Source organism: Opisthocomus hoazin, chromosome 12 (assembly GCF_030867145.1).
Source record: "Opisthocomus hoazin isolate bOpiHoa1 chromosome 12, bOpiHoa1.hap1, whole genome shotgun sequence".
Classification (NCBI taxonomy): domain Eukaryota; kingdom Metazoa; phylum Chordata; class Aves; order Opisthocomiformes; family Opisthocomidae; genus Opisthocomus; species Opisthocomus hoazin.
In genome coordinates, this window is record NC_134425.1 from 14,368,138 (window position 1) to 14,383,487 (window position 15,350).

The 15,350-nt window shown below is 43.1% G+C and overlaps 1 protein-coding gene across 1 annotated transcript; it reads right to left on the reverse strand.

Moving 5' to 3' along the window:
* Positions 1-2,429: 2,429 nt before the first annotated feature.
* Positions 2,430-15,016, reverse strand: CCNE1 (cyclin E1). The gene is made up of 11 exons (XM_075433374.1): positions 14,937-15,016; positions 14,730-14,820; positions 14,404-14,472; positions 7,667-7,809; positions 7,451-7,586; positions 6,483-6,629; positions 5,574-5,669; positions 5,090-5,224; positions 4,885-4,996; positions 4,644-4,801; positions 2,430-3,915 (listed from the first exon to the last, which is right to left on the reverse strand). Exons 1-11 carry the CDS (start codon positions 14,948-14,950, stop codon positions 3,793-3,795), a joined length of 1,224 nt encoding a protein of 407 aa, XP_075289489.1. The 5' UTR covers positions 14,951-15,016; the 3' UTR covers positions 2,430-3,792.
* Positions 15,017-15,350: the final 334 nt, after the last annotated feature.

Below are 15,350 nucleotides of genomic sequence, written 5' to 3' on the forward strand. Positions count from 1 at the left end.
AGGAAAGCCCGTCATAGCCTTTGGCAATTCCCAAGCTGAAGTTCAGGTGCCCTGATGCCACACGCCAAGAGGCGATGCTGCAGTAAGCCCTGTACACTTGCACCAAGGTCCAACTTCACGGCCCAGTGAAGGAGGAGCATTTTACCCAGCCACCTGAGTTCAGGCTGCCACTGCTGTGAGACAACCAAGCAGCGCTGTACATGCAGGGAACAGCACCCAGGAACTCAGACAAACTTGAGCCATAAGAGCTTATAGGGCCTGTAACTCCCATGAGGTGCCTGGGTAAATGTTTGCGCAGTGGCTCCGCTGAACTTGCACCAGCTGCTTACCCCCACCTTGAGCAAGCAGGGATGCCATAAAACCCCTTGTGTCCCAATTCCTGCGAACCAAGAGGAGATGCTGTCTGAGACCCAGGAACTGACGGCCACAGGCAGACCATCCTACTGCTTTACGAGACACAAGCTACGCAGAACTGTTTCTACAAACTACGGTTAGAATTACAGCATTTTCACCAGCTTAGCACCTGGCAGACTCACACTGTAGTCCTTCGCATCTTCATCCCTTCTGCTCACCAGCACTCCTCCTCCCCAGCCCCAGCTCATACCTGCAGCCTCAGCTCACTCCTTTGGGGCTGTTGCCTTCGGTACAGTCACAGCTACCACCAACTTCCAGCTTTATAGTGGCAGCGGTAGAAAATTAGCACTGGGTTCGTTTTTCTTGTTCAAAGCTGCTGCAATGCCCCCAGCTTTCAGACCAAGGTGAGGTTTTGATACATAGTTATGACAAACCTTTCAGGAGGAGGAAGATAATCATATGCCACCTGGGTTACTGCAGAACTCAATTTACTTTGCAGCATACTTTATGTTGGTCTGTAGCTATTAAAGGCAGAGGCAGTTTGCAGCGGAGGAGCACACAGCAATGCACAGGTGAATTGCTTTCTCAGCTTCGCCCAGCACCTGCGAGCCGGGGCTGTCCTCCCCTGGAGCCCGCTGCCCACCTCGTAGGGTAACACAAGGAGAGGCAGGGACAACCTGAAGAAACACAGCATCTGATATTGGCCCATCTTTGTTGCACAAACTTCAGCCCACTTCTAAACACACTAAACCTTTTCCTCTTACCTAGCCAGGCAGAACTGCCCACTTGCTTGCCCCGCCTGCAGTGAGTCTGCCTCCAGATTAATCCGAGACCAGACAGAATTTAGGAGAACAGGATCCTCAGGCAAAGACATTCAGAAATAGAGGGAACTCCCTCTTGTTATGGTTTTTGTTTCTTTGTTTGTTTTGGGTTTTTTTTGGTGGTGGTGGTTGTTTTTTGTATTTTTTTTTTTTTTTTTAACAGGGACAACTATCTTCCTTAAAATTAGCTGCATGCTTCCTCTCTAAAATGGTTTTCAGCCTGTGGCAACCAGCGCGTAATTTTTTCAAGCTACCCTAGGAAAAGTAGCACGCTCAAATAGACATAAATATCCACATGTTGCAAGACAACCAGAAACAAAGATTCTTAAAGCACGAGATAAAGATGAGAAAGAATATAGCTCTTCAGGTCAGTCACCCCTGCTGGAAAGCACGGCATGTCCAGTGCAGGATGGCATTCCTACCTGGGGAGCTGCACAGCCACCATTTCCACCCTCTGAACAGACTGCGTCCCATCGAAATAAAGCAGGTTGACCTTTCAGGAGAGAAGATAAGAAGTTATAAAATTAGCAGGATTGCCATCTGAAGCAGAGATCCAGTTTAGAATCAGGCCTGTCACCTGAACAGTTTCACTCAGAGAGATAGATCTCTCAGATACAGGTTTCCACACAGGCCAGAGAACACATGGAACACCTGCATTCACTCTTGAATAGGTATTAACCAGAAAGTTAAATTTAGCTTAAACAGAAAGTTAGAGTTCATCATATGTGTCAAGTTGTTACAGAATATTTACTTGAACAGTTAAAAGTAATAAAGAAAATGTAATCTCCACTCATGAGACCAGTTACAGTCTAAGTATGACTTTTGAATTATTTTAAAATTTCTTTTTGTAGAAACAGATGAAACACATACTGAGCACTGAAAAGTAACAGCGAAAGGACTAGTACTGAAGCCTAGCTGGTGATTTATGAATTAAGCCTGGACATGACCCTTCAAAGAGTGTTATTGTTTCCCACCCATCTGGTTTTATGCTCTAAATTTAAGGACAAAATACCAATATATGTCCTGACGGTTTCTCCAATGTTACAAACCTTTTCAATAATGAGCAAATGTAACATTCCTTTGCCTAGGATATGTAGTTCTTTGAGAAATTAAAAAGTCTCTAAACTAGCACCAGCAAACTTGTTCAGCTAACATTTACACTTGTTTTGTCAGCACAGAACTTAAAAGATTCATTGCAAGGGGGAAAAAAAAGCCAGCAGCACCAAATAATTTGCTTACCATTAGTTACTGTAGGCATTTTTATTACATTAAAGCTTTAACATTTATCAGAATACTGGGTCAGGGAAGAGCAAAAGGGAGAATAACTTAAAAAAAATTAAGAGCAGCCTTGCTGGGAACTAATGTTTAGAAAAATTAACCAAACAGCAGAGGAGGAGCTTCCTGAAATACAAGTGTTGTAGCATTTGTTATCTACATGAGGACATGATGAATCCTGGTAGTCTCACAGAAGTTTTCGGTGTTGTTGAACAGTCCTTCAAAGTGAACAGAAAAACAACCAGCCATTTTTACATTTATTTCCCTATTTCCCCTTTCTCCGGAAACATGACTTTCCAGAAAACATCTTACTATGACTTCTCAAATTCTCAGACCTTGCAAAGGTCAAGGACAACTCTTCCTGTAAAGAGGCACACACCACTCCAAAATTCAATTTTGCACAGAAGATGATCAGTGGTCAGAGACCATGCCAAATCCCAAGAATTAAATGATTATGTTTTAAGAAAATGTAGGTTTTCCTACTGATCACTTCTTGCTATTAAGAGTAACAATCCAGACAATCCAACTTAAGAATTTTCCAATAAACTGATCACTAGAATGTGTGCTGTGGAAGGATTCCCCATATACTTGTCCTGTTTATTATCCCCTCCCTAGACACCTGCATCAGGCTAAGGGAAATGCAAGTAGGCCAACATGACATTTTTATCTTAGTATCCAAAATGGAAGTTTTAATTGATAAGCCAGTAGTGGTAAATAAATAAAGCAATAGTTACGACATCCCCAAGTCCCAAACTACTAGTGGTCACAGTCTGAAAAACCTTAGCTGACCATAACTGAAAGAAAAATAGGAATATACATAAAACCAGCTGTCTTAGACAGCGTTTTTATTAAAAATGGATACACAGAGAGATAGCAGCGTTTACAATCAAGAGTTTTTAAAAAGGCCTCAAGTTGTAAGCCAACCATTTGAAAAAGAGGCTTTGAAATGTTGTCTTCCACAGCACACTTTGCCCATTTGTCGACAAGGGACAGTATGACTGCAGATTATCCAAAGGACAAACAGGCACAGTAACTAATCCAAACATGAAGCCCTTTTTCTGAACAGTTGGTCACATCAAGCATCACCCTCCATAGCAGCAACTGGAGCACTCTTCGGTGTTCTTTTAAGTGGCTGGTGTACTTGATCCATTTCTTAAAATATTTTAATGTTCAATAAAAATATTTCAAATAGAAAAATTCTTCTGTCACAAAAAAGTAAGGTTTCCTTTTCAGATTCCATAAAAGCTTATGAACTTCACTGGCAGCATTTCCATAACGGAGCAGGAGTTAGAACCAGCAGAACAGGCACTTCAGCAAAATTGTCTGTCAACAGTTTCTGTAGTCATATTGGCTTCAGTCCAGAAGACTGTTTCTTACTACTTTGTGGTGGTGTAAGGACACCAGTGGGGAAAGGTGAAGTCCTGTTTTGCTCAGCCAATATGGCTTGTTTTGCTTGAGCTTTGTCCTGAAAGCACAGAAAAGGGAGGAAAAAACCACACAACTTTACTTTGGTATAACTATGCAACAGATCAATATAATTCAGTGTTTTATAACTTGATAGATTGCTAACCTGGAAATGCATATCTGTATCTAACTGCCCTAACAGTAACTGATAAAGCATGCAGTACACAATAGTTGGTGAATACAAGCCCCAAGAGGTCAGTATTAACTTTTGGAATCTGATGATCAGCATTCTGGTACTTTTATCTTCGAGAATGCAAAATTCAGAACGAACTGAACAGGAAGAGCTTTAACCTACTACAACTAAATAACCTAAATAAAAACAACCACCATCACATAACCGTCCCACAAGTTCAGTCTCAAGTGATCAGTCCTTATTTTCCCTTTTTCATCAAAGTTGTATTACCTGTATTGCCTATAGAGAAAGGTCTAACATACAATATCTGAAGCATCCCAAAGGGTAGAAATATGTTTCCGATTTCTAGGGTAATTATTTGCTGTTTGAGATGAGATGCTTATGTCACATTCACCTTTTTAAACTAAATACTGAACAAGTCAGGTCTCTGTCCCAAGAATTTTGCATCTGGAGTACAACCTTATGGCTTTTATCATCTGCATACACTCAGTCCCAATCTGATAATGCTTCACGTAAGTTTACCGTATGTTCTGACCAAAGAAGAAACAAGATGTAGGAGATTTTAGGGACAGCTTTTGTCTTATACACATACATACCAGCAAATCCAAGCTGTTTATGTGCGTCTGTATATTGTGCAAGTCTTCAGGAGCTATACCTCTGAAGTGTTTGAGTTTGGAACTTCCTACTTCCCTTAGAGCCATCGCAAATGGAACCATCCATTTTGCACACTCCTCTACCTCACACCATCCATAACCTGAAAGACAAGATATATGTTTATCTGCCTGAATGAAGACTTAACATTTGTAAACACATTAGACAGTTTACAAATGCCAATACCTGAAACTTTCTGCATCAGCTCGGATGAGGAGAAGTGATACAAAGCAGAAGCTGCAAGCACTCCATATGTATATCCCAAGCAGCCAATATCCAGCACACAGAGATCCAAGAGCTACAAGACAACAGATGTTTAATTTAAAGTCTGTCAGAAGAACATTTTTTTCCCCCAGGTGAAATAGCATTTGATGGAAGTAATCAGTCTTACCTCTGCTATTTGTACAAATATTTGCTGTGGATATTGTGGCAGCAAAACCTCATAAAGCTCACTTAAATACGCAACTTGCATGTAGACGTTTAGCCATGATACAACTGTCAGTGGATTCAAGTTCCAGTTAAGAGCCTGAAAGAGCAGACATGCACAAGTCTTCAGTATTAGTAAAGAGTTCCTAACTTAAACCATGCAACTTCATTTACTCCATCTCAAAAGCTGTAATTCTAGTTCATCAAGGCATCTAATCCTCTGCTGTACCTCCTCCTGCTGACAGGGTGGGTAAACGATTCATTTTGTTAATACACACGTACTGGTGGATGCTTTAAATCACTTGTTACCTAGAGAACACTGTTTTCTAATTAAAAAGAGAAATTGTGCCTCTTAGCAGCACAGAAGATTAACTGAGGCTCTCTTTAATCTGATTATGCTATACGTTTTTAAAAACTAAAGTAGAACTAATTCTACTTTGAAATACTACCTTCATAATGATCAATTCCATACTGAGGATTTCATCTTCTGTACAAGCTCCATCTGTAACATAGGCAAACTGGTGCAACTTTGGTGGATAAATTTCCTGAAAGATAGGAGATCGAGTATTAATTTGTGGCATAGCTTGTAACTAGTCTCATGTGCTTAGAAAAAGAACAAAAGAAAAAAAACAACCCACCACTACCTCACTGCAGTTCAAAACAGAGGGGGGAAAAAAGAAGAAAGAACCAACCCCCACCCTAACTCATGGTGTTCTACTCAGCCTTTAATATACACAGATTCCTTGTTCAACCTTCCTGCTCATAGCCTTCACCTTTCACTTTTGATGGATCAGTACAACATACATTATGTTTGACCACAGCACCGCTGAGATGGTACCATAATTGACATCAAGATTGTTTTTACACATCTTAAAGAAAAGGCCTTTTAACCCTTGCTTGAGAAGAACAGATTGAAGAATAATAGCCCTCTTAAAAGACAAACAGTACAAACTTAAAAAGCACTATGTATTTTAATAGTTCAGTTTGTTCTGGTAAATAAAGAATAGCTCAGACTATTGTCCAGTAGGTACGCCACTGACAACAGAACAGCAACAAGTGGCCTCTGTGTACAGCAGCCAGCCAAAAAACTCACTTAGCAACCGCAATTAAAAACTTTTAGATTTATTCTAACACTGAAAATACTATCCTTTTAGGATTAAAGAGTTATACTGTGTTGTTAGCTAGTCCTAATTTTAGTCACTCTAAAAAAACAAATAGTAGGAATTTTGAAAAGAAAGAAAATGATTTTTTTTTTCTGTCTCCCAGCTGAAAAGTTATAGCAAGAAATTCCATAAAGCCTGGCAAAAGCACGCTGTCCATTCCCATTTTTATGTTTAAGTAAAGCTGGAGATACTTACCTCAAGCTTTGCTGCTATGAATAAAGAAGAGATACCAATAAGCTGCAATAGTGTTTTCACAACATTCTGTTGTGTTGCCATAAACCGATCAAAGAAATCTTGTGCTAAGTAAAAAGTTTCTCTATGAAGCTTGTAGACTTCACAAACCTGTAGAGACATCAGAGATTACAGAGGTCAAGAACAGTGTTAGAGTCAAAACCAGATGCTACAGATGTATTAAAAAAAGCAAGAGCTAGACATAAAATTTATGTTGGCTTTCTGCTACTGCTATTGTGGAGTAACATGTTAACTAAGAGCATGAGTTAAATTGTTTCCTTTGAGACGACTGCCACTACAGAAACACCCCCCCCCCCCATACAGGAGATCAGAGTGAAAAAGTGAAAACCCTTTTAGGAAATTCAAGCACATGTTCTAACCACGTCAGAACATCAGTTCCTCATTTTTGTAAAGATGCATCATTCCAACACCTCAAAAGAGAAAATTCTCACAAATGCTTTAAAGAACAGAGACTATGCCACCAAGTCATCCAAACAGCAAAAAAGATTCATACTGACAGAAGAGTTGTAGTACGTTCTACATGCCAGTGATAGATAAAGAGTTTGTGAGGTGCATCTGGTCTCTAAGCCACCTCACCTTCCTTCTTAACAATGACTTTCATAATCATTTGTGCAGCTTTTATCTGCAATGTGACCTTAAAAAGGTTACACCGTGGAGCTTTAGGGACAGATTCATTCTTGTCCACTACAAATATAGATGAGTATCAGAACATATTGTCGTTTTGTACACCATCAACTCGATCCATTATATGCTCTTTTTTTAAGTTTGGTGCCACTAACAAACTTGAAGATGAAGACAAGTGCCTAGTGCTAAATGGGTCATGCAATGATCACGAGATGTACTGATGACAGTTATTAGTACCCTTCAACAAAAAGCACACTTGAAATACACACAGGCACAGAAAAGCTTACCTCCATTAGCCAGTCTAGAAGGATTGTTCTCATTTTAGGTTGCAGTAGAGGGTGCCTTTGCATATACAGTTTATCCCTCACATACATCTCTTCTTTGTTTATCATGTTTTTCCATACGTCCTCTCTGTTTGCCCAGCTAAGACAAATCAATATGCTTAGTCTCAAATCATAAGATAAAAGGCAGGCAGAAAAGCAGCAGTAAAATGGCAAACTTACCCTAGAATTGGTAATGGTGAAGCTCTAGTTGGAACAACACTTAGATGTATAAAGTGAGAGTAATCAACACCAACTGGATCATCATCTTTATCCGGAGTAGGAATCAGCATATGGGCATTTTTGTGAACATTATTCCAGGATGGCTATTAAATGAAATACAAGATTTTACACTGTGCCTTTTTAAATACTCACTTTAGCTGTAAAACAGAAGACATTGGCAAGAAACTATGACAGAAGCTACTATTACCTCTTTAAACTGCACAAAATTGAGATAGGAAGGGACCTTTGTACATCATTTTATCCAAGCCCCTTGCTTAAGCAGGGCGACCTAAAGCCAGTGGCTCAGGACCATGTCCAGATGGCTTTTGAGTATCTCTAAGGATGGAGGCTCCACAACCTCTCTTGGCAACACATGCCACTGCTTGGTCACCCTCACACTAAAAAGTGTTTCTTGCAACCTGCTTTAGGTGAACCTGCTATGGCAGGGGGGTTGGACTAGATGATCCATAGAGGTCCCTTCCAACCCCTACCATTCTGTGATGTTCAGAGGGAACCCCCTGTGCTTCAGTGTGTGTCCATCTCATCTTGTCCCATCACCAGGCATCAGTGAAAAGAGCCTGGCTCCATCTTCTTTACTTCCTCCCTTCAAGTATTTATATATACTGATACGATCTCCCTGAGCCTTCCTTTCTCCCGGCTAAACAGTCCCAGCTCCCTCAGCCTTTCCTTATAGCAGAGATGCTCTGGTCCCTTAATCATCCTAGTGGCCCTTTCCTGGTCTCTTTCCAATATGTTCAAAACTCTTGTACTGGGGAGCCCAGAACTGGACACAGTACTCCAGGTGTGGCCTCACCAGTGCTGAGGAGAGGGGTGTTGCTTATTTTCACAGTAGAGGAAGTCTGCAACTAAAACTGAAGAACATTTACCCTGTTCTCCTTTTGAAGGGCTACAGCTGTTTCATGGAAGAATATCCAAGTCAGAGTCTCCTATTGTCATGTTGCATTTTGTTTTTACCAAAAATATTTTGCATGAAAGCAAGATGTTTTCCTACAGGTACAAAATAAGCAGATGGAACTTTAAAACCCAGTTTGTGATTATAATTATGCAAATACAGGGTCAGGATTTCTGGTAGGGAATACGTAGATACAACGCCTGAAGTCGTGGTTCCATGCAAAGCAATCTTGACAATGAACACAGAAAAATAGTGATTTATAGAATTTTTCTTACTCATTCATCTTGCAGTGCTAGGATGAAAAAACAAAGCACTTAGGATCCAACTGTTTTCAGAACAAAGCAAGTACATGTTAAGCGATTGCCACTAAAGTATCAGGTTGGCCATTTCATATACAGAATTTTGCTGAGGTCTGCAAACATCAGACATCCGACACTTGACCCATCATATCTTTTTATTTGGACCAGAACTTAAGTTTGGGTTTACTTTTCTCCTGCCTAACTCTGTTAAACAAGATCTTGGTGTATGCGTCTCAGTTCCCCAGGAAAATACTACTTGTTTTATTTTGCAGTAGAATACAAAGCCAGTCCCACATCATCATGCCTAAACAAATTAAAATTTGGCATTTCTGCCTAACAGTGAAGTCAGCCATCTTGCTGCAAACTGATCTATTCTGCAGCACTAAAAGGACAGAACTCCCTAGCAAGATTCCTACTATGCTTCAAGGAGAAAAAAAAATAATCAGAAGAATCATTAGGTGCTAACAAGCAAAACGCTCTACATTAACTTTTGCCTCTTGCAAAGAAGCTTCCACATCTGATTTTTGCCCTGTCCTTACTACAAATGACATCCCTTTCCAGCAAAATGGCTACGCTCTAGCACCATCTTCAGAAACAGACACCACTGACTCGATGAAACAAAACCCACATTTCACAGTTCACTCACAGCTAGGACTGCTTTGTACGCAGATGGGTAGTTTTTCTTCTTGGAGTTCTACATGCAAATCTAGCATAGCTACGTACCCAGCCATGCCGCGATTTAATTTGGGTGGGGGAAGGCAGAAAGAGAGAATAGTACCTTTATCTTAAAAATGACAGATTCCTCATGAACTGAAAGTCTGAATAAAAGGGTCACATCAGCATTGCTCTAAGTTAATTTTTGTCCTCCCTCAACACCAGACTTTAGTCACATTTTGCCCTCCAAACTGCACAGCAAGCCCAGCTGCCGACAGCCTTTGGAGAAGTGCTGCAGTATCAGTTAATCAGCAAACCGACAGAAAAGCAGTAGATTATACAATATCTATTTAAAGGTGCCTACTACACCAGCAGCTTCTGAAGGACAAGGGCCCCTCTCCACAGAGTTCTCAACCAAAGCAGATACCTCACGTACTACATGCAGCAACAACGACAACTGATTTAGGAGATTTCACCACCCTCAACCTTCTATAAGGAAATAGAAATCAGAACCTCTTAAGTATTTTGAGAAGTGAAAACAAAGTTTTTAACTAGCTAATGTTGCTCACCAAGACAACTGGGAAAAAGATGCAAGCAACAGCAAAAGACTGTATCTTAGCTAGAGAAATGGAAACAAACATGTAGGGCCCTCCAAAGAAAGCAGCTCCCAGGAAGGGAGACAGGAGTCTGAATTAGTGTACTTGTGGGAACACCACAGCTCTGGCATGGATTTTGGTTGAGGGAATGAGCACATTAATCAGATTCTTGAGTCTTTAAAGCAGATTTAGCGAGACATTCAACCAAAACTAAGAAACAATATCAAGAAACTGCATTACATTGCATTGTAACTGCAAGGAAATAGGAGCCACCACTGAAAAAAAACCCAACAAAAACGAGTTTAAGGTGGGAAGGGTGTGAGGAAACCATGAAGAGCTTCCTTTGGGCCTGCACAGAGCCAACCCAAAAGCAGGGAGCTGCCAGAAAGCAACAGATGTTACAGAGAATCTGTGCAGCCTAATGGAGGAAATCCTACAGTCCTGAGCTTCCTTCTGAGGCAAACAGGAGCTGAAGGAGGATGCAAGCCAAAAACCAGTGGAGAAAACTGCCTCTTCAAATCTGTATGGAGTCCAGCAGGAAAGCTTGGTGACACCCACAGTAATATTCCAGACACAGGAACAATCAATCAGAGATACAGATCTGTATCTCAGACCTGAGAACTAGATACAGATGGGAGAAACTGAACTGGGGACATGAGAAGGCTTGCTAGGAGAAGGAGCACCAAGAAGGGCAAAAGATAGGTGACCAAAGAAGTCCATCAGAGCAGTCAAGCCTAGACAGCTCCAAACAAAGAAAACCCCGGAGTTCAGAGATGGGCTTTTTTTAAAGCTCAAACATTTCTCCACCTCAGTTTTCTGCAGCATGTCATCATTCACCAATACATCAAACGTTCATTTGAACATATTTTTTGGACATCTTTCAGGCATATAGGCCAGACACAAAACAGAGCAGCCAGCAACCATGGGGGTTACTGGTTACAGCCAGAGTCTTCAGTGAAGCAGACACACTTAATAACACAAGATAAGCTGCTGAGACACTTGTGCTTCCTGACAGGAGCTGGGAGCCACCAGAAAAAGCTTCCACAGACCCGGGACAAGGAAGGCAACAGGAAAGCAGAGGAAGAGTGACCCAGAACTGCATTCAAACAGCAAGGTCAGAGGATTTTCAGCACAGAAATCAAAGGCAGAGGAACAGGAGGGGTACAGGCCTGTTTGTCTCACCCTAAAAAGCAGCACCTCATAACAGAGAGACATTGACATCAACTACTTGACTGCAGCCTTGGTTTGCACATCAAAAATAGTAAGATCCACAGTTCTAGTCATTTTTCACTCACAGGATGCATTAGTTTGAAGTACAGGGTTTTTCTTTGCCATTAGAAAGGGATTCCAGAACTAATCAATAGGAGAAAGAAGAGCAACTCAATTTAAGTTCTCCCAATTCTTTCTGAATAGCATAGGAGCTTCTACTGCTTTCAGTTTCCTGAACAGTCTGAATATTGTCCTGCCCCAGATTTGGGCCAAGTCAAGCTCTCAGCCTCAACATAGTTTGTGTTCTTTATCTGTTTGTCTGAAGACTTGTAAGTTGTTTTTTGGGGTTTCTTGTTGTTTTTTAGATTGGATCTTCCAAAGATAACCTAGACTCATGAAAGAAACTTTTTGAAGGGTATCTTCAAACCAATTAGGTGGAACATTTTAACTACAGTGAGACTGGATTCTGGAAAAATGTCTAGAAAGAAAATGATCAAAACTATTTCCTAAGAGTTTACTCCATCTTCTTTTCACCTGAAAACATTAGTTAGTTTCATCTAAAGAAACTAACTTCTAAATTCCCCACTCTAGACGGAGGTGGCCATGTAATTTGTGTCACTATTGCATGTCTAACTAATCTACTTAGATGAATTTCGTTTTACATGGAGCCTTGGAAGTGTATTCATCCACAGAAAGCAGCCAGAATTAATATGAGAATTGCTAGCAGAATTACAGCAGTGCCAGATCTCTAAAATCAAACACAGAATTTATGCAATATTCTGCTGTCACAAACCTGATGATATAGCCACCCTTTCATCACATGAAGGGTAACAGCATCCTAATTAAGAACTCAGGCCTTATGTTCAACAGAAGCAAACTAATGAATTGACTATGAAGATGCTGTAAAGTGGGATGTGACTATGATATTTTGCCTGGTGTATAAACTAGTGTCAGTAAACAATTTATTTAATGTAGTAGTCATGTGGTATAGGCTGCAGTGGATTTATAGCTACTTGCATTTTAGAATTGTTGTGCCTCAACAGAATAACTATCGCACTGGCTATCATACAAGCCTGCTATACTGCTGCTGGAACCGTAAACATATTCTCATTAGTGGCCCACAGCAATTTATATCAGAGAATAGCTTGTGTCACACCATCAACTGAAGAGCTGCTGCTGTGCAGCCAAATGTTAGCTTTTTTAAACAGATCTGTAACAATCTGGCTACTTTGTCACAACAAAAAACCTTCTCCATGTAGGGATGGATACACAGGTACCCATTTTACTTACGGTTTACAGAATCAAAGGGCCAAATTCCACGAGTATCCTAAGCTTAACTTGAAAAATTCCCAAGCAAATATTTTGGATGGTTACTGTCCAAATTTTCTAAACTTTAATTTAGCTATCAGTCCTGAAGTGACATGTTTGTGTTCCTGGTCAGGTAGACATTCCAAGAGCACAAAATTGGAAGTCTTTATCTGCTTTCAAAGTTGAAGGTCAATGCATGCAAAATGTATTTCAAGTTTCTTTCCACTGTCTTTCTGCAAGAAGGTAAAATTGTGTCCCTGCTGAGGATTTTTTTAACGATACATTATTATAATGCAATAAACACACACAAGAAGCCCTTGCTCAGCTCAAACAGAGTGAATCTTCTGGTGAAGGAGAGCCCTGTGGTGAAGGACAGGCAGCTCTTCCTTGTCAGAAGTGAGAAATTAGTTTAATACACTGCACAAAAGAAAGACAGAAGGGAAGGAGAGATCCCCTCATTAAATGCTCACCATTTGAGCCCTGCTTAATATGTTGACTGATAACTAGTATATGCAGTTGCAACAAGCAGAGGCCATTCCAGACAATGATGCCCATCTGTTATGGTAGCACTTTAGTCTTAGAACTTCCAGCTGCCACTTCTGGTTAGATGTGCCACATTATGCATAGCCTTGCGTACTAAATGACTATGGTCTGTATTCCCCAGTCGTGACTTTTGCAGCTAACGTATCACCCTGCATGCGCATTAACAGGCTGAAGTCCTAGCTACAGTGACTGAGCAAGCATGTGTGTGCAGAAAAAAAAAAGGAGGGGAATAAAGCTATTTCAGAAAGCAGGCTAGTCTGGTTTATTTGGAGTGGGCATCTCAATGTACAAAAGCATCACGTTTCAATACTGTATACCAACACGGCATCCAATACAGACACCAGCAGCATCTCAGTTTTGAAGAATATAGAAAGAGCACTAAGGGAGCTAGAGGACACTCCTAGAGTTAGTTTTGACTTTGCAACTCAGATCATGCTAAATGTCTTAGTGAGAGAACTGGCAATGGTCACTACTAACCTCCACCACAGGCCTGATTTCCACAGGTAAGTGACTTTGCAGAAGTTATCCCTTTGTTCTGCCAAGAAACGAAGCCTATTATACTACTGCATTAGCATCTATGATGAACTTCAAAGTTCTGATCAGGAACCTCTTACTTTCCGTCAGTCTGATAACGACCCTTGTCAATGGGAATGGAGCTGATGGTGGAAGGAAAGCGGGTTCTTTCCTCTCTTCCAGGTGACAGACAAGCAGAGACATGACTGCAGAGGAAACCACTTCAAGAGATGATTCTGTCTGTATGCTTAAGCGTCTCATGCTTTGGCCTGTAAAGTGCAGCACATAAGTGCAGCACTGTGCTCTTGTAACTCTCTAGAGAAGTCAATGCAGAGTCCCTCTGTGCAGGCCTAAACACATACTAAGGCTTTTATAAGGTGCACCCTTGCAACCCCAGGACAGCTGGACATCCTGAAGTATGAACGTAATGTCTTACATCAACATAGGCCTTGTCTCCTGCAAAGATGCCAAAGCAACCTGTATGACCTGACGTGCTTCGCACTCTTCATCAGCCAGGGCTGATAGTCCCCCTCGCCCACGGCAACACAGCACGTGGCAGCTGTCTACCCATTGCACCATGTTTGCAATAATAATGAGGTACTGCAAAATAATAACAGCATTAAGTAAGATCACAGGAGCATGATCCAAAGCCACACTGGTTACCTGGTTTTCATACGGCTTTTTTCTGGTCATCTCTATTTTGAGAATTTCTTCATCAGGATCCTGTAAGAACTACAAAAAGAAATATATAATTTCAGGAGTACAAACCACAGGACAAGCAGCCGCTGGCCACCACGATGCACACCCGTTGCCTCAGGGTCGCTGCCCACAGCAGACCACTGCCCACCCGACACCCCGACCACCACCACATGGCCCCCGGCCACCCAACAAAAGAAGGCGAGGGCCCGGCGGCCAGGCCCGGCGGCGGGGCAGGCGCTGGCCTGCGGGCACCGGTGCGGGCCGCCGGGCCGACCCGGGCCCGCACTCACCGTGGCCACATCGGCTTTCCTCTTGCGGGCTCGCACGGCGCCCTCCGCAGCCCCGTCCGCCGCGGCGGGAGCCTTCTCCTCCGCGTAGTCGCTGCAGAGAGACAGAAGAAGCTGCGGGAGCCTCGGCCGCGGGGTAGCCGCCTCGGGGGCGCCTGGCGGGGACCTCGGCCTACAGGGCCCCGCGCACGGCGGGGCCGGCGGACTCACCTCTCCCGGCGCATGGTGCCCGCCCGGGCCACCTCGGGTCGGGGCGAGCGGCGCGCCGTGCGGGGAGCGGCCGAGCAGGCCCCGGCCGCACAAAGCGCCGCGGAGGCGCGGGCGCAAGGCGCGGAAAGGGCGGCCGCAGCCCCGGGCCGGCCCCGCCGGCTCCCCCCGCCCCGCGGCCGGGCACCCCGGGAGGCAGCGGGGCCCCCTGCCCGCGCCCTCGCTCGCCGCCGCGCCGGCCGGCCCGGGGGAGAGCTGCGGGCGGCTGAGGAGCCGGGGAGAGGGGGTGCCCGGCTGGCGGGGCGCCGGGACAGGGCGGGAGCGCGGCGCGCGCGGGCTCCGCTGGGCGCCTCCTGCCTCACGGCGCGGCCGCTCCCGTCCCTGCGCGCGGCGCGGCCCGCGCCGAGCGGGACATTT

Bases quoted from the DNA above. Each gene is read 5' to 3' on its own strand.
- CCNE1 (XM_075433374.1), bottom strand. The intron at 7,810-14,403 runs GTAACCAGTGTG...TTCATTTAATAG, and splicing joins AAAAGCCGTATGAAAACCAG to CCATCCTGGAATAATGTTCA. The intron at 5,225-5,573 runs GTAGTATTTCAA...CTGCTCTTTCAG, and splicing joins TGGAATTGATCATTATGAAG to GCTCTTAACTGGAACTTGAA.